The following is a 17,992-nucleotide window of genomic DNA, read 5'->3' on the forward strand; positions in this document are numbered from 1 at the left end:
GTAGCTCCAGACTATCCCTTTATGACCACAATGCACTTTAATTGCTTCTTCCAGATAACTCAGTGGGCAACGAGTCTCATGTGGCCTGTGGATGAGACTGTTCTACAACATGATATTGACACAACTACTTAAACTCAGTGCAACTTTGGTTGATGACTATAAGTATTAATACACATTGTATTATCATGTTCCATTTGCAAATGTAAACAGACTTTTTGGAAGCTTCATGCTCTGACGTCCAACGTGATGCTCACAAGGCGTGGTAAGTGTAACGCTTCTTACTTTGTCTCTAACCAGAGTCGCCACTAGATGGCGACAAATAGCCGACATATCTACACGTTCAAACTTGGGTAGGGTCATACGTCATTTTTTTAAGAAGCAAATTCATGGTTATGAACAGATATATCAATAATTGTAATTGAAGAAAATAAAATGGAACATTTTCTTGATTACTGTCAATGACAGCAAATTGGTCAAACTGAAAACCTCACATTTTCCCTCTTTATGCCCTTTTTTTTTTTCTTACCTGTGCTTTGGATAATTTTGGTCATTTGTGCTAATTTTGTGAGTAATAGACCACTAAATTAATTCCTGTGTCTAACACGCTGAATTTACTATTTGTAATCCTTCTCTCCATGTCAAGCAGGAGACTTATAATGCCAAGCGCTATAGAAAATGAATATATACAGTTCAGTTTATGTTTTATTTTCTTGATACAAGCAATGGCGGGTTTCGCCCCGTGTTGGTACTTAAACAGTTTTGTCCCGTTTGACGAAGAAAATTGTGATAATGCACAGTTAAAGCCCCAGAGTCCTTTCCACTGACACACTCTTTATGACACCATCCAGGCTGCGGGGTTCAGCCACACATTTTTATAGATGGGCCCCCCACCTGGGACCACTGCCGCCTTTGATTTATATTTCCATAAAGCAATAGGAATATAATAGCTTTATGCTCGGCTTGCTTTAAAACAGACAGGAGAGAGAGACTCGCTGCTGCCACTGGCAGGCCGATTGATAGAGTGAGGCCGTTCTATCACATTCATTTTGGTTGTCGTTAACCATTTTAAGATATTGGTTTAGCTCATAGTGGTTTTAAAGTGACGTTTTCATTGGTGGAATCTACCTTGGTTTTTTTGATTCAGTGCTAGGTTTATGTTTGCTCTGCACTTCACAGCGCTGTTGTATTTCGACCACTAACGAGGTTTTTCGTCGTTTGTGTTGTTTTACAGGGCGCGACATCCTGATAAACCTGAAATCCGCAGGGTGCTTTTTAACACCATTTGGTGGAGGAATGAAGCTTGAGCCACATATTGGACCTTTGTCTGGGTCTGAGGTATGCGTGTGCACATCTTAGCATAAGATTGTTTTTAAGGCAGCACATTACTTGCCTCCTGAACGGAACATTAATGGGAATGTCAAGTCAAAAGGTCTTTACAATGGCATTCAGCAGTTTGACACTTAAGGGGTCAGGTAACGGTCAATCACAGCTCGACCTTTGGTCATGTGACATTTACTTAGGCATTGTGATGTCATTTTTAGTCCACAGCAGGTGACAAAATGGCCGCCTCCTGAGATGGATAAAAATGGACGCTTTATTCATATTTGACTAGTATTAATCAAAAGGTCGTGTTTAGACTAGTGGAGATGCATCGAACATATTATTGTGAAGAAATTTTTTGACTTTCCCTTTAAGAATCGTTTGGCCTTTGTGAGAATGTGTTTGTCATGATTAACTTTGAAATCAGACAGCAACATTAATTCCTTATGCCCTTTTCACTTTTCTCACTTAATATCTCAAATTCATTCATCGCCCTGAATCTTCTTTTTTAGCAACATACACTTAAAGCCCATCTGGCTTCTGTTTGCTTGCAATAAATATACATAGTAGATTGTCCAAATGGTTTCTATAAGAGAATATTTAAGGCACATTTAGAAAGCTGCACTCCTAACAAGAGACCAATGTTTGATTGTCTAGTGGCAGATGCACCCCCCCTCCATTTTTGAGGATGAAAATAGGAGGATGAGTAAAGACTCAGGAGTTGTGGGTGCATCAGGGTGTGGTCACCCACAGGGAGATAAAGAAGACGTGAGATGGAAAGAAACGATGATGACGGGGTGACAAATGGACGGAGGGAGACGACACCTCGCGTGAGAATAAAATATGGAGAAGGGAAGTCAAAGAACGCACGAGTGCGTGAGAGGGAATGAGGTGTAAAGAGGTGAGGGGAGGGAGGGTTAAAGGATGAGCTCATTGCAGTCTCTGGGCTCATGACAGAGGTACCGTGAACGATGGGGGTGGGAGGCGTGCAGGGGGGGGGGGGGGGGGGGAGCGGTGGATGCACAGCTACGAATCGATAGCCAGCGTCTGAGTATCACACTACTGCAGCCAGCCATGCTGCATCCACATTAAAAAGCATCTTACACTTTTGCTTTTGTCTGTATTCCTTTTTTTTTGTCACTGAAGCAGCGGGAAGAAGTGTGGAAAGCTGCCTCACCCTCCTCTCTCCTCCTCGCTCGCTCTCTCACTCTCTCTCTTTCTCTCTCTCTCTCTCCCACTCCCCCCCCCCCTCACATCCACACCCAAGGATAACCTCCGTGCCTCTGCCTCCCTCTTTCTGCTTTCCTCTCCAAAATCTCCCTTTTGTTGTATTTGACTCAGAGGAGGAAAATGCACGCCTGACCCCGTTCTTTTTTTTCTTCACTTTAGTGGATGCTCTACTTTTTTTGAGGGCTACCTGTGGAGGGTTCCCTGCTTCCCCGGTTCTTCCCTACCCAGTTGTCACGTTGAGCGTAGCCCCGCACAGAGGCAGCATGCTGGGAGTGGACGCCTGTGAGTTTGGGGGTCAGGTACTGGAGCTGCTGTGGCTAACTATGTGCTATAGAGGTGAGGCCGGCCGTGCGTGCGTGTGTGTGTGCGTGCATGTGTGTGTGCGGTCTCTTTAACTAGTCCAGTACAACTTCACTAGATTTATTATGTGTTAGACAACTTCATAATTGTTTCATTCGCTATTTAACATTTACATGTCCACATTTAAAGGGTGTGCATGTGTGCTCTTAGTGTGTGTGCACACACACGTACGCCATATGTCTCAATCTTGCCGGGTGTGGACATTTTTATGTCCGACATGAAACGCTGCCAAGACAAGCCAAAGATAGCAAATCAATAGCTATTGATCATGTGTGTGTGTGTGAGTGTGTTTGTCTCCCTGCATCATAGCGGTTGTGCCCATACGGTTGTGTTTCTTCACTTCACACAAGATTGAATTGTCTTCAAATGTATGGATGGGGAGTTGCAAAGGGAAATTCTGTCATGTGCAAATAATTCTTTTTGTGTACGGGCCAATGTGATGACACAGCACACAAATGATGTCACCAACTTCTGAATTTGCCGTGTGTGTGTTTGTATGCGTGTGTTTGATGGCCTCTCTGCAGTAGTGCTTAACAGTGACAGATGGCGGAAGGTTCCGGGGTTTCCCCACACGCAGGTGTGTAGGGACTTTTTGAAGTTTATGGCAGATGAAGACATTTTAAGACTCATAAGAAAAGGAGAAGTGAATGAAATGTGCTGAATATAGAGAAAATGAGCAGAAGGGACACAATTTATATACTCTCTTGCTCTACTTGTGTTGGTTTTTGCTATGGAGCACTTGGAGATGAATGTTTCTTGAGTGTTGATGGTTGTTTGTCTTTGGGTGTCCTATAATTGACTGGCGACCAATCATGGGTGTTCTTGTCCAAAGTTAGAGACTCAAATGAGGTCAAAGTCAAATGAGGCAGAGAAAAAAAAATCAATCCTAATTTACTGCTTTTCTTTAAGCATTAAGCAATTTTAATGGTCAACATAATTTATTGGAGTTTATGTCAAAATGAATATGATTGGGTCCAATTTAATTTACTTAGGTTCAATAAGCTTAATTTAATTATGGTAGTGCAGTTAATTAATGTAGGTTGGATCTGTTAATTAATGTAGGGTCAGTCTATTAAAACGAAGCAAGATAAAATTCACAGCTGGAAAATTAGAATCTTCAGTTAATCTACCATGATTTTTATTATTTTTTTAAAGTATCCAGGAAAAGAAAAGCAGATTCAAATTCCACGCAGAGCCCACGACCAACCTCCACTTTGTGAAGCTAACCAAGCAACATCGTCAAGTATTGCGCAACTCTTACTGGTCCACTTATTTTAACGTTATTGAATGTAACCAAACCCCAAAGTCGATCATGCTGAAGCTGGAAACTCATCACAGTTATTATAAACATCTTTGCATACTGATGTTTGCATTTAAATCCATGTACCCATAAGGCTTTGTGGCTCTTCACGGAGCCACTAAAGCCATTAGTTGGCAGTAAAAAAAAAAAAAAACCTCAGACATGCTTTTGAAGACAGCACTTCTGAAACCCACGCACAGATCATTTCATTCGGTTAGAACTAACATGATGCAGCAAAAAAGAAAAAAGGCCTCTAATAGTTTTGCAATCCCGAAGTTCATTCAAATCAAATCCTTTCTCTCGTTTTTCCTCACACTGAGCCCCACCCTTCTTTTCCTCCCTCAATCATTTTACATGATAATAATGCCTACTCGCTCTTTCATTTCCCATCCTCCATCATTTTTTGACCTGGTTTTCTCTCCTCTTCCTTCTTTTCATTCTTTTGATCACCCACCGTTGGATTAACCTCCGCCATGCACTCATTCATCCTTGCATTCTTACTCACACAACATTCCTGCAATATTTCTGTAAAATCCAAAAACAAGCTTAGTTTATAATGTAAATAAATAAAAAAAAGATTCACTTCTGAGGCCTTGAGGGACCCATTAATTCCAAAATTTAACTACAGAGTCCCCAGGCAGCTAGCTTTGTCTCAAACAGGTCTTATGTATTACTGCTAAAAACTAATTTAAATACCAAGTGAGCACTAGCTGCATTTCCTCCCCGGTCGTAAACGGTATCGACAAGCCCGCCATGATAATAAAAGGCTATTGAACGTGCACGCGTGTGTTTGAGGTCTGTGTAATCATAATAAACCGGCCGGCGGAGTTATTGTATGTCGGTTATGACACACGTGTGCGTCGGGTGTCACTCAGCTCGGGAGTAGGGTCCGTTCGGAGTGCTGACGGGGCAGCCGGCGTTGGGCGGATCGATAGCGGTCTCGTTGTCAAGTTGTTTTGGTGAAGGCCCCACGCTGGAATGAATGTAATCTGTTGATGCTTTCTTCTTTAATCGAGTTAAATGGCTGGATTTGATCAAACAGATGCCACGCTGGTTGGAGATTTAGAGATTTATCTCATTAATAACAGCAAGGCCTATAAAATATAAGTACTTGACGGTATCGTGTTTTCGTTGTACTTTACAGAGGTTATCTTACATATTTTGGTCGCGTTTTGATTAAAAATATATATAATGTGTAATGATGGTGATGGTTTAGCCTGGGGGGGAAAAAAAGTTTTTGACATTACTTCACACACTGAAACAAAATGCTGTTGAATTCACTGTTCACATGAAATCATCCGTATCCAGATATATATTTTTTAAGAAGTCTATACAATGACTAAAATTCAACAAAAATAATTTTTAGTGGATTAGGAAATTTGGTTTGAGTAAAACAAGTTCACCAATTGGCTCATTTTCCACTTCGAAGTCTCCATTTTATGTTCGTTAGATTACTTATTGATTATTTTTTTGCCATTATAGCATATTTATACCATTTATAACAACACGGATACTTTTAATATGTATCATTGCAAATAGTGTTGTGTATTTTTGCTTTCCATTGTAAGCATCATTTCTCACTTTCCGCCCGAAGCAATCTATTGCCTGCCAAACATTGTGTTGATTTTTACATGTTGATTTAACTAGCGAAGCCCACAGCAAGACTCGAGTCTCCTAATTTGTCATGTGACCAAACAGGCCTCTGGCTGACGTGACTAGTTAAGAGTGTTGCTGTAGTTTGGAACTGTCATTCCAATGCACCACTGATGACAATGGAGATAGACTTCCGTAATTATTTGTTTTCTGCAAGTACCCAAAGAAGAACCTAAATTATTCATACAACTGTTTTGTCTGTGCATTTCTTCTGCGTTTGTAAACCTGAACAAAACACAATAGCTTTAACCAATCCGTACAAATATGAATGTTTAATTTTGATTTTGTAAGCATTTATAGGCATGAGAGTAATTATTACAATATAGTTTAATGAATCCATGTTAAAACATAGCCGATGGAATTTCTGTGAAAGCTTGCTTTTTAAAAATAAATGAGAAGAGGTATAGTCAGTGTGCCAGGTCAGTAGCCTGGAGACCAGAACATTGTGATAGTGGATTTTTGCAGAAGGGAAGGTAAAGTTTGATAAGCGGTGTTGAAAATGAATGGATGGATAAATGCTGGTGGGCAAATCATTTATGAGGTAATGTTACATTCATTAACCGCATTGAATTTAAACAATACCATTTCTTCCGTAGGGGCCCAATAGGAATTAAACACATACATTATGAGCCTCATGAAATTCAAATCAGCTTTTGCTGGAAAAATCAGGATTTCAGTCAGTTACCAGATACCACGGCCAAGAAATGTCAATCATCTCGGGTCTTTATGTCTCATCTATTTGACTGACAGGTGTCTGCCCCACCCCTCCCCCTTCTCGGCGACCCCGGTGTATGACATTGGGTGTACATATAAAATGATGGCTGCCCGGATGGATGTTTTATCACGTCAAATGAAAATTCATGTGGCCGAGAGGGTGTACCTTCAGTCACATCGAAGCGAAGCGATGATGTCACCGGGAAGGGAGTTGAAAGAGTTGCTATGGTAACGGACAAAGGCAAGCACGTTGAGCTCAGAATGGGTGTGGTGCTGCTCGAAGCAAGCGGTGCAGGGAAACACGTGTGTATGTGTGTGTGTGATACATTACGCTAATATATTGACTGAATCCATAACACAAAGTGATTATGTGCATTCTTTCGCGTGTGCGTGTTTGTATACTTCCTGCCATCCAATTACCTCTACATACCGAGCTGATACGTCTCATTAAAACTGAGATGCCAGAGTAAACAGCAGGTTGTCTTGTGGTATGAATTTATTGCCTCAAATGATCACACAAAGCGACTAAATTGGGTCACTTTATAAAAGGTCACACAGAAAGCATCAAAATAAATGTCTCCAGATCAATGGTGATGTCATAGTTAATAACTAATTTAGCTAATTGTGATTATTAGTTTAAAATATTACTCCTATTATCCAGTCTTGTCTGCACTTAGATTATTTTAGTTGTGTGTGACTGAAAAATATTTCTCTTTAACACCATCCATTAATCTTCTTTGATAGGATTCTTGATGGACAAGAGAGATTTGCCGTTGGAGGAGGAAGAAGACGACCGGAACCTCAACTACAATCCGCCGGCTCAGAAAACTTTGCAGGAGATTCAGGAACTGGACAAAGATGACGAGAGTCTGGTGAAATACAAGCAGACATTGCTGGGGAACCGGCCGATGATGTCAGGTGTGTGTTTGTGTATATGTTGTTAGCATGATTCATCTCAGCGGCCATGTTACTGCAGCTCTCATTCAATCAATGTAACGGCTCCTGTACATGGATGCAGTTGACGTCATCAAGTTCTGATTACACACACACACACACATATGCACACAAAAGTGCTTGCTCAGCAACATCTCATATCGCACAGTCAGGCTGACATCTGATATCACAAGATCGACACAGACTATAACATAACAACACAATGCATTTGTTGTATTCATTTCATCAAATTATAATTTATTTTTTCAATTTCATAACCCAAGGAAAATATTGGCTTCATAAATGTCATATTCTGCAGACTTCTCCGGCCCGAATGTCCAGGTGACCAAACTGACCCTGTTATTTGATGAGCCTTCCGGATCGGTCACCATCAATCTGACAGGTACACAAACACACGCCATAAAGTGTTTCCTTAATTCTTACTACTGCTACACTCTGCTGCTAACTCAAATGCACAAATCACCAGGCTGCCCTGGAGCAAGGCATCCCACCAAGTTGTGCTGCATTCACAAGCAGAATGTCTGCATTGGGTGTGTCCAAAGAGAGAGAGAAAGAGTGAGAGAGCTAAATGTTTGCTTAGTGGGCATTATTGACATTTCCCCCTGGGCACAAGCGGAGGCAGCAGCTAGGGAGCTAGTGTGAGGTGTTGGTCTGCATTCATGCATGTATTCATGTGCTGTACAAGTGTAGGGATTTGCTTGCATTCACACATTTCCATATAAAAACTTTGTGCGGAATCATTTCCTGTCCTACAAATGGACACATTCAAAAAAATGCATTGTGTTATATTTAATGTAACGTTTGCTGAATTGCTGGAAATGACTCAGATGCTCCTGGAAATGATTCAATATGAGATAACGCAAACAAACAGGGTGGTGGTGCAATATATTTCCAATCATGCCTCAGAATATATATTTTATATAAAAATTGATGGAGAGTAAAAATTTAATATACACAAAAGCGGCCATTTTTGCTTTGACTTCAGCTTCAGTCGGCCCACCAAGGTTTTATGCATGTATGTTATGTACAATATGTCTGAGGAGAACAGCTAGACGGCGTGACCTATTTTCTCAGCAGCTTCTCTCGCTCCTGTGCCTCCGGAGACGAGAGAAATGTATGGAGAGCGAGGGAATTGAGGGGAGGCGAAGGAGTGGAGTAAATGTGCCACAATTCATCTCATAGTAGAATAATTTAATCCTTTTGCAATGAGAACAATTGGAGCTGTGATTCGGGAGGTTTAACATGAAATAGAGGAAGAATAATGTCTGCTTTTACTTAAATGCCTGAGTGTGTCACATGGACATTTATTTTTAATAAGGAACCTCTAACCTGTGTGTGCGTGTGTGTTATCAACACAACCCCGGGCTGTTTTTATTAGCCTCGTTTTGCTATCGTACTTCCTGCTTCACTGTCCATTAGGAAGCACTCAAGACCAATGCTCTGATTTAAATTGAGATATAAAAGGATTAAGCAGTGAATCCATATCTGATTGCTTTTCAAACTTCCTCTCCTTCAGCATGGAGCCATTCAAGCTCACGGTGAAATAAAGTTAACTTGGCTTTTGAACGGAAGAAAAGAGCGATCTGAATGGTGATGATTGTGGTCACCACTTTGAGGTCAAATGTCGTGATGGTAGGCTGAGGTCATGTGATGTCTTTGTCCAGGAGATGCGAACAGCTTGAAGGAGAAGACGTTCACCTTAAAGGAAGGAGTGAAATACAAGCTGAAAATACACTTTAAGGTAAGAGGAAAGTGATGCTTGAAAGTGTTCCTAATATTGTGCACCTAGCCAGTCTGCTGGGCCTTGCATGTTTGCCCAACAAATATTCACAGTGCTCAATATCGAGTGAACACAAAAGCAATTTCCAGAATTTTTCTAATGATTAAACTAAATGTTAATTGGAAATTCTTCAGAGTGGCGATTTATTTATTTATTTTGATGAGTGTGTGTATTTGCAGGTCAACAAAGAAATTGTCGCTGGCTTGAAGTACCATCATGTGACTTTCAGAAAAGGAGTCAAATGTAAGTTTTGCCCTAAAGGTTGCCAAATAAAAAATCTATATCATTATTATTATTATTATTATTATCATTATCATTATTATTATTATTAGTCAAATGTAGGTTTTGCCCTAAAGGTTGCCAAATAAAAAAATCTATATTATTATTATTATTATGATTTATTATTATTATTATTATTATTATTATTATTATTTTATTTACTAATTACTTTAATTGAGATCTGGGATTGGGTTAGAACTTTTTACGTGACCCATTTTGTCCACTCCTTTTGTCCCCGCAGTGGACAAGGTGTCCTACATGATGGGCAGTTACTGTCCTCGTGAGAACGAACACGAGTTTGCGTTCCCTACCGATGAGACGCCTCAAGGCTTGGTCTCGCGCGGCCTCTACCAAATCAAATCCCACTTCACCGACGACGACAAGAACATCTACTCAACCTGGGACTGGAACCTGGAGATCAAGAAGGACTCGGATGAGTAGAGGTGCTCTTCTGGTTCCACTCTGTTTCTTGAAGAAAGTCGCTTCTTCTCTTGTCCCCCAAAGTGCATCTTTGATGCTTTTCTTCTTCTCTTATCTGCATCTATGTACGCAACTCTCTTAAAAACACAAAAGGGACGTTTCGAGAAGTGTAGCCTTTGTCTTGCATTGAAAAGATTGTGAAATTTTCAGAGAAGCCATTCTCCTCATGCCTCATATGATGTCACTTAGCAACAGTGGATCTTATCAAACTGCAAGCAAAATCTGTGAAGAAAAAAAAAAAAAAAATGGAAAAGAAGCTATTGCTGCGCCTATATGGTCTTGTTTATTATGTCATAAATTTCATAAATCGTTAGAATCAGGTGCAGTGGACTGGAGTGCAGCACAAAACAACACGAGGATTTAATAGCATCCAAAAGAGACAAACGAAAGAAAAAAAACACATGCACAATAACTTCTGTCTCAACTGGAATATTAAATCCTTTTGTAATTAATTACCGTAATTAGAGCACATTATTCTGCTGACACATATTTCATGTAGATAAGTACAAACTTTGAAGTAGCACATTACATATTATAAGAACCGCATTTCAAAAAGAGCTAACCTCATCACGTAGAGTTTTTTTTTTTTTTTTTTTTTTGCAACGTTTTGCTTCTAAAGCAGAAAACTTTTCGGGTCTTTGTGAAGCTTTTTTGGGCCATTGAAAGACAAAAACAATTGGACTGTGTATAGTGTAGAAAGAAATGCATGTGTAGAATTTGATACTTATCACACTCGTTGGCCACTGACCATAATATTAGGTACACCGGCATCATCAAATGATATCCAATGTAAGAGTTGCATTGCATGACATCAAAATAAAAAGATATTCGATGTGATTTGATTCTGCCAGTGTGCCTAACCTCGGCGAGAATGGAGAACATTTTTAGATATGTTCTGTAAATAGGAAACATACATTCAGGTGTGATTTATTCATCCCCGGTAGAAATACTGACCCGTGTGGTAGACAGGATATTGTCGATATTGATGAACAATGAATTCATTCGACTTGTTGTAATTCATGAATAATCGTAAACGTTGGCTTGTTCGGTGTTGCATGGTTTAAGAAGAGAGAGTATCTCTTTTGGTTTTATACGTCATTGTAAAAAGGTGGTTTGAAAAAACAAAAACAAAAAAACACTGTGTCATATCCAGGTGTTGAAGGTTGACTATGAATATGATTCAAATGGATCTTCGTTAAAGCAGGGCAAGCTGAACAGCGGCGGTCAATTGAATTGCGGAGCGATCACTGTTCAATATCTGTGTCAAATCTTGTATGCTGTATCTTTTATTAAAGGCAATTGAAAAGAACAAACATCCTATTTTTTTTTTTAATTGTAGTACCGTATTTTCCGCGCTATAAGGCGCACCGGATTATAAGGCGCACCTTCAATGAATGGCCCATTTTAAAAGTTTGTCCATATATAAGGCGCACCTTCAATCAATGGCCCATTTTAAAAATTTTGTCCATATATAAGATATATACATTTGGCCCGCGGGCCGGACTTTGGACACGCCTGCTGTAGTGGCTCAATATTGGTCCATATATAAGGCGCACCTGATTATAAGGCGCACTGTTGGCTTTTGAGAGAATTGGAGGTTTTTAGGTGTGCCTTATAGTGCGGAAAATACGGTAAATGAAGGACAGCAAAACATCCACTCAAGGTCTCAGAGAATATTTAAAGATAAAATAACAGATAGTGGTAATGAATGCATGGAGAGAGTTCAAATATGAAATCCTACTCGTCAGAGAGCCAGTCCTCCTTTTCAGACGATGTGGTGTTGTTGCTGCGGATGGCCTGCTCCAGAAGGGCGCGGTGGGCGACGGCGGGCAGATAAAGGAACGCATAGAGCAAGGCCAGCAGCAGCAGAGCCAGCAGCAGCAGGAGGCCCCAGTCTGAAGTCATGATAGGCTCCTCGCAGCGAGCCTGCAAGAACGACTTGTTATGCATGTTACCACAACAAGACGGCAGACAAAGGCACACAGGTTTTTAGGTGTTGTCCGCTTTGTAATGTCACAGAAGATCCAGTTTGCTCGTCTGGTCGGTTAGGACATGGATAAAATAAGACTTTTATCCTGACTTCTTCTTGAGCTGCAAAGACAAATGATTTCGAATCCAAGTCAAAGTGAGCCAGATGGAAGTCAGTGAAATCCAGCAGAAAATGAGAAGAAAAATCTTGTTAGTATCTTTCCAAGAGCAGGAATCCATGGAAAAATGTTCAAACGCATTTGACGGAGATCAGCAAAGATCTCCTCTTTGTCAGTGTCACTAAAAAGATTTGTGCTGCGATTTGCCTCTCGTGTCACGTGCATGTGTGTGCCCAGGTTATTGTATTAATTTCCTCCGAGGTCTTATGCAACATAGACACGCAGTTTGGATTATGAAGTGGCAATTGTGAAATAATTCCCGAGTGTTAACTGTCATACAGCGTGAGGAGATTATCCTCTGGAAGAATCAGAACAATATGTTCCTAAAAACTGTAATATTGACATTAAATCACAAACTGGGTGAGCATTTTATTAACGGTGCACTATAATTATATTATTTATATTTTATATTATTATTTGTGCTAACCGGTGCCACATCAGGAGTTTCATTCGAGGTGTTTACCACTGTCAGAGGTGAGTTTGAGGTGAGGGATTATGGAGGTGGTAATCAATTGATGCCTGACAAGGAAGACTATTTACTGACACCACACAGACAGATAAAGTACATTCAATAAACGCAATGCCCTTGAAACCGAAACCAGTAAATGTTTCATATTCACCATAGGTGATTGAAGAATTTAAATTGAAGCTAATGTCTTGTTTTTAATAACATAATAAACTAAATATGACAATAACCACAATAAATGTATTGATAATTTTAAGATTAGAATTGACATCACCAATTAAAACGCTGTTATCTTTGTTTTTTTGACATTTTCAATATGATGTTGCATTTAGTCTCCAGTCCAGTAGATGGCGCCCCACCCCTTGATCTCGTTAATTAGCGTTAGCCACAAACGGAAGTACAACCTTTGTCACCACTATCACAACAACATGACTTGAAGATTTAAAATTGGGTATGTATGAAAAATATGATTTGTATGTCTTGGATGAGTTAAATCTGCTAAAAATAATCTCTGTTAGTTTACCACATGATGGTGTTAGATCATACTTGCTATTATGTTGTGTTTAATTCATTTGAGTAGGATTCTTTAGCTGAGATGCAAAGCGAGAAGCTCTCGATGGTGTGGCATAAATAAATATTCTAATGTGTTTATAAGGTGTGTTTTGTGACGTCTAATGGAGCCGGCCAGCGTGGAAAGACTTAGCGTGCTCTTTCAGAGTGATGATTACATCGTGGTGGACAAGCACTGGGACATCCGCATTGACAGCAAGATGTGGTATGAAAAAAACACGGTGCAGGCCCAACTTCGCCACCGTTTCCCTCAACTGGCAGACCCCAACACGTACTATGGATTCAGGTGAATTATCCCTAATGTTGCAGCAGCATTATTATTGGTAACCTTAAAGTGCCAGATTGCAAATGAATGGTTGCTTATGAATATTATCTGCTCCCCTCTTGCCATACCAGGTTCTGTCATCAGTTGGATTTCTCGACAAGCGGCGCCCTATGTGTGGCACTCAATAAGGCTGCAGCTGGCCAGGCGTATCGCTGTTTCAAGGAGCGGACTGTCACCAAAGCCTACCTTGCCCTGGTACGTATGCAGTGAAACACACAATTTTGTAAAATGGATGCCAATAGATATGTTTTTATTTGTTTGTAGGTCCGTGGATTGGTGGAAGAAGAGATACAAACCCTTCATTTCTCCATTGGCAAGAACACTTCAGAGGGAAAAACACATATGATGTGTATTGAGGGAACAGATGGTATGCTTGAGATTTTCTCTTATACAGTAAAATTGTTTGAAAAAATGTTTGCTTCTTTCTTCCAACATCCTCTTGTCTTCCTCTTATCAGGTTGTGAGAATTCCAAACCATGCCAGACTGCGCTGACAGTGTTGGAGTATGGCTTGTATGATGGTGAACCTGTCACCAAGGTGCTGTTGCAGCCTTTTACAGGTAACATATACGGTAAAGCTTGTAATGGACCAAAAAAGGGTGCTGTAGAAATGATACATATGTGTGTCCCAGGCCGAACCCACCAGTTAAGGGTCCACTGCAGTGCAATAGGCCACCCCATCGTCGGGGACTTCACCTACAGCTCAGGAGCCGACAACGGCCCCTTTCGCATGATGCTTCACGCCCACCTCCTCCACATTCCCCTGGACCCCGAACCCTTACTCGTTTATGCAGGGGATCCCTTCCTGCCCTCGGTGGACTCAAAATGGATCCCGCAGCGCTCTTTGCGACCCCTAAAAGACACCGTAGATGCCCTGCTGGAGCAAAGGATGGAGGAGCAGAGACAAGTGAAGGCGATGGAGAGGGAACGAGTGAGACAGAGAGAAGAGAAGAGGTTGAAAAAAAACAGTAAAGTGGAGAGTGATGAGCAGAGGCGACAGTGTGAGGAGTGGCTTAGAGAATGGGATGGAGACTCATAGTCTGGTTAATTATGCATTGATTTTATTTATTCCAGTTCATTTGGGAAACCAGTCAAGCATGTATTTTCCACACACAATACAAAGTCCCTAAAGATACAAGACAAGGTTTAAAAGCATGATTATAAAAGAGAACGTATTGCCTTGCCAAGTATGTATTTTTGTATATATTGTATGTTCACCGAATATTTTTAGCATTTCCAAGTATGACATGATTTAATTAAATAATGTAATAGTCAACCACACTGTAAATATTTATTTTAATGTGTAAATAAAAACACATTTTTATGAAACTTTCTTGCGAGGATTTCCAGTCGCTAGCAACTACATTACCCACAATGCACCTGTACTGACAAGTGAACGTAAACTGCAGGAAGCGGTGGATCTGTAAACTGCAGATGTAAAAAAATTCAGATTTAGGGGGAAAAATCTGATTAAGGCGTTAACCTTCTTCCTTTTGTGGTTAAATAGTTTTATAATTCGATCAACATGAGTTTTGAGGTTTTGTCGTATGAGGGTTTGGTGCATGCTGTGTCCGGAGCAATGGTGAGTTAGCTTGTTTAGTTCTATCGTTGTTAGCTAATTACTGTACTAACATTGTAGTATTGCTTCTATTAATACAGCCTACACATAAAACTTTCGTCTGCATTTAGAACAGATCACTAGAAAAACTACGCAAAGTTAAATCGCTTAAATTATGATTTAATTTTGCTACTGACAATGAAATATTTGCTTACTCGTGCCTGTTAAAACATTTACGAATGGCGTTTATTTTATAGATTTTAAAATGGTTATGTATACAAATCTTTTCATGCTTTTATTCCATGAATAATCGTAATTTGTTTTAGGGAAGTGTGACAGCCATGACAGTATTCTTCCCTCTGGATACTGCCAGACTTAGACTTCAAGGTATAATCGTCTTAATAGCATCTATATATATATGTATCTATTTAATGAATGCCGTTTGTATATAAAGTTTTTATTCAATGTGTGTGTTAAAGTGGATGAGAAAAGGAAAGCCGCATCAACTCTGGCAATTTTAGCAGAAATAATCAAGGAGGAAGGATTGTGAGTATCTATGGAACTTTATAACAAGCCATCAACTGAGTATGCGTCAATTGCAGGGCACATGCACTCACATTTACTAAAACATTTGGATTATTTTCAAAGTTTGCAGTTTTTGAAAGTATAAATAAAATAATTGTGCATTTTGTGCCCCTTTCTGCAGACGAGCTCCATACAGAGGTTGGTTCCCAGTCATCTGCAGCCTCTGCTGCTCCAATTTTGTCTACTTCTACTGCTTCCACAGCCTGAAGGCCAGTTGGCTGAAGAGACATAAATCAGCACCTCACACTGACTTACTGGTCGGAATAGCTGCAGGTAACATGCTTTGTTTTGCAGTTGGCTCAAATTGGGTATTTTCTTCCGTGTGCATAAATTTTGCCTCTGTCTTGCTTCCATTAAACCCACTTGAAAATGTTAATGCTACACTTCATTACCCGAAGATAAGTTATTGATAAGAACTGAAAAAAAAAACTTCTTTGTCTCCCCCAGGTGTTATAAATGTGCTAGTAACCACTCCACTGTGGGTCGTCAACACGCGACTGAAGCTTCAGGGCTCCAAGTTTCACAACACAGATATTCATCCCACTTACTACCGTGGTATTTTAGGTAAACGAAATCTGATGATGTCATGTATTGCTATTTATTCTTAATTCTCTGGCTGGGATTAATTTTAAATGTTTTTGGTAGATGCATTCATGCAGATTACCCGTGACGAAGGCGTTGGGGCACTATGGAACGGCACCTTTCCCTCCCTACTGCTGGTTCTCAACCCTGCCATCCAGTTTATGATTTATGAAGGTCTGAAGAGGCAATTGAAGAAAGGAATACCCAGAGAGGTGAGGAACAAGGTTCACTCCAACACAATTTCCCGCCTCACCATTTTTTTAACAATCTTTTCACGTGCAAAACAAATGCTGCATAGAAGGATAAGTGAAATCACAAGCAGACTTCATTGTGAGGATGCACCAAATGAGCCTTGCTAATTCCTCTCACATGATTCTTTTGAGGATCAAGCAAATGTCAAGGGGAATGTCGGGATTGCGTCTGATCAAAACGAGTGTGGAAAGTCCTTTTAGTCTTTGAGCTCAGTCACAGCATATGATCAAAGCACAAACTAAGAGAGAAATAAAAAAAGGGAAGTGTTTGGCTCCATGCAAATTTGCATAATCAACTCTACACTTAAGTCATGCAAGTTATACAGTTGGTAAAAACGTCCCTGTTCGAGACCAAGAGAAATCATAAAAGTGTTTCCGCCACCAATGTGGCCTATATAATCAAATTTATATGAGCAGGCAATTAAAAATCAATTTAGTTGCACACATATGCACACGTGTATTTTCCAAATTCAACTTTTGCACAAATTGTTTCTTTTTCCCTTCAGCTCGCATCTATTGAGGTTTTCATGATTGGGGCAGTGGCCAAAGCTGTTGCCACCACTGTGACTTACCCACTGCAAACTGTTCAGTCGATTCTTAGGGTAGGTGTTCTGCACGTCACCCTGATTTTTTCCACACACTAATATATCCACCCAAATTCCTGTTTATTTATTTTTAATCTCCACAGTTCGGTCAGTTCAACAAGTCAACGAGCAAGTCCACGCTGATGTCCAGTCTCATGACAATCAAGTGTTTGCTTGTCAACAGAGTGAGGTGAATCTAAAAATGTCTCATTATAGCAAACAGTACGTGTTTTTTTTTTTTTTTAAATAACACAATATAGCTTGTTTAGGACCTCGCGACATTAGTCTTGTCACTTGTGCCATCATGCCTGCATCAGCAGTTTGGTGTGTACAGAAAAACTAGAAAAAACTAGTTTTACTAGTAAGACCCGGTTTACAGTAGATGTATTTAATTTGATGTCTCCTTCCATAGGAAATTTGGCATGTTGGGTCTGTTTAAAGGCCTGGAGGCCAAGTTGATGCAGACGGTGCTGACTGCGGCCCTCATGTTCCTTCTCTATGAGAAGATTGCCAGCTGCACTTTCAGAGTCATGGGATTGAGGAACCACCAAAGAAACGCTCGATAGCAAAATGCATTGGACTGTTTCACCAACATAGTACTTGTGCAACATTGTAACCCTCTGTCATAGATCACATGACCGGACATTATGTTGGTCAGAAGCCCTTCATTAATTTTCAAATTAGATCAGTAAAGATATACTCTCTCACTGAATCTTTTTGTTTTTTACTTTCTTTAAAGCTATTCCAGATGAAAGAAATGACTTAGTCTATGTAATTGAGTACATAAAACCCAAGTCACTATATCAGGCGAATGTTATTTTAACATTTTTAAAATCTACATTTTATTTTAAATAA

At 40.0% G+C, this 17,992-nt stretch overlaps 3 protein-coding genes across 4 annotated transcripts; all 3 read left to right on the plus strand.

The window, feature by feature from the left end:
• Window positions 1–59: 59 nt before the first annotated feature.
• On the plus strand, window positions 60–10,326 carry arhgdig (Rho GDP dissociation inhibitor (GDI) gamma). Of its 2 annotated transcripts, XM_049744902.2 has the most exons (8): window positions 60–262; window positions 1,232–1,335; window positions 2,710–2,886; window positions 7,322–7,495; window positions 7,830–7,913; window positions 9,196–9,272; window positions 9,491–9,554; window positions 9,832–10,326. In XM_049744902.2, the coding sequence occupies exons 3-8, from the start codon at window positions 2,814–2,816 to the stop codon at window positions 10,029–10,031; spliced, it is 672 nt and encodes a 223-aa protein (XP_049600859.1). In that variant the 5' UTR covers window positions 60–262; window positions 1,232–1,335; window positions 2,710–2,813; the 3' UTR covers window positions 10,032–10,326. The 2 variants fall into 2 exon arrangements, with proteins under 2 accessions (XP_049600859.1, XP_049600860.1); XM_049744903.2 differs by lacking the exons at window positions 60–262; window positions 1,232–1,335 and having other exon boundaries at window positions 2,667–2,886.
• A 2,724-nt stretch (window positions 10,327–13,050) lies between these two features.
• Window positions 13,051–14,906, plus strand: rpusd1 (RNA pseudouridine synthase domain containing 1). Its single transcript, XM_049744893.1, has 6 exons — window positions 13,051–13,134; window positions 13,339–13,539; window positions 13,650–13,773; window positions 13,843–13,945; window positions 14,036–14,137; window positions 14,210–14,906. The coding sequence occupies exons 2-6, from the start codon at window positions 13,358–13,360 to the stop codon at window positions 14,614–14,616; spliced, it is 918 nt and encodes a 305-aa protein (XP_049600850.1). The 5' UTR covers window positions 13,051–13,134; window positions 13,339–13,357; the 3' UTR covers window positions 14,617–14,906.
• Window positions 14,907–14,956: 50 nt separating this feature from the next.
• slc25a17 (solute carrier family 25 member 17) lies at window positions 14,957–17,849 on the plus strand. Its single transcript, XM_049744892.1, has 9 exons — window positions 14,957–15,159; window positions 15,462–15,522; window positions 15,615–15,681; window positions 15,842–15,993; window positions 16,168–16,284; window positions 16,366–16,514; window positions 17,060–17,155; window positions 17,242–17,327; window positions 17,550–17,849. The coding sequence occupies exons 1-9, from the start codon at window positions 15,103–15,105 to the stop codon at window positions 17,701–17,703; spliced, it is 939 nt and encodes a 312-aa protein (XP_049600849.1). The 5' UTR covers window positions 14,957–15,102; the 3' UTR covers window positions 17,704–17,849.
• The last annotated feature ends 143 nt before the right edge of the window (window positions 17,850–17,992 follow it).

Source organism: Syngnathus scovelli, chromosome 16 (assembly GCF_024217435.2).
Source record: "Syngnathus scovelli strain Florida chromosome 16, RoL_Ssco_1.2, whole genome shotgun sequence".
NCBI classification, from domain to species: domain Eukaryota; kingdom Metazoa; phylum Chordata; class Actinopteri; order Syngnathiformes; family Syngnathidae; genus Syngnathus; species Syngnathus scovelli.

Coding starts and splice junctions, on each gene's coding strand:
- arhgdig (XM_049744902.2), top strand. CDS start 2,814: ATGCTGGGAGTGGACGCCTGTGAGTTTGGGGGTCAGGTACTGGAGCTG. Junction 7,496..7,829: donor GAACCGGCCGATGATGTCAG/GTGTGTGTTTGT, acceptor CATATTCTGCAG/ACTTCTCCGGCCCGAATGTC. Junction 9,555..9,831: donor TTTCAGAAAAGGAGTCAAAT/GTAAGTTTTGCC, acceptor TTGTCCCCGCAG/TGGACAAGGTGTCCTACATG.
- rpusd1 (XM_049744893.1), top strand. CDS start 13,358: ATGGAGCCGGCCAGCGTGGAAAGACTTAGCGTGCTCTTTCAGAGTGAT. Junction 13,774..13,842: donor CCAAAGCCTACCTTGCCCTG/GTACGTATGCAG, acceptor ATTTGTTTGTAG/GTCCGTGGATTGGTGGAAGA. Junction 14,138..14,209: donor GCTGTTGCAGCCTTTTACAG/GTAACATATACG, acceptor TGTGTGTCCCAG/GCCGAACCCACCAGTTAAGG.
- slc25a17 (XM_049744892.1), top strand. CDS start 15,103: ATGAGTTTTGAGGTTTTGTCGTATGAGGGTTTGGTGCATGCTGTGTCC. Junction 15,160..15,461: donor ATGCTGTGTCCGGAGCAATG/GTGAGTTAGCTT, acceptor AATTTGTTTTAG/GGAAGTGTGACAGCCATGAC. Junction 16,285..16,365: donor TTACTACCGTGGTATTTTAG/GTAAACGAAATC, acceptor TGTTTTTGGTAG/ATGCATTCATGCAGATTACC.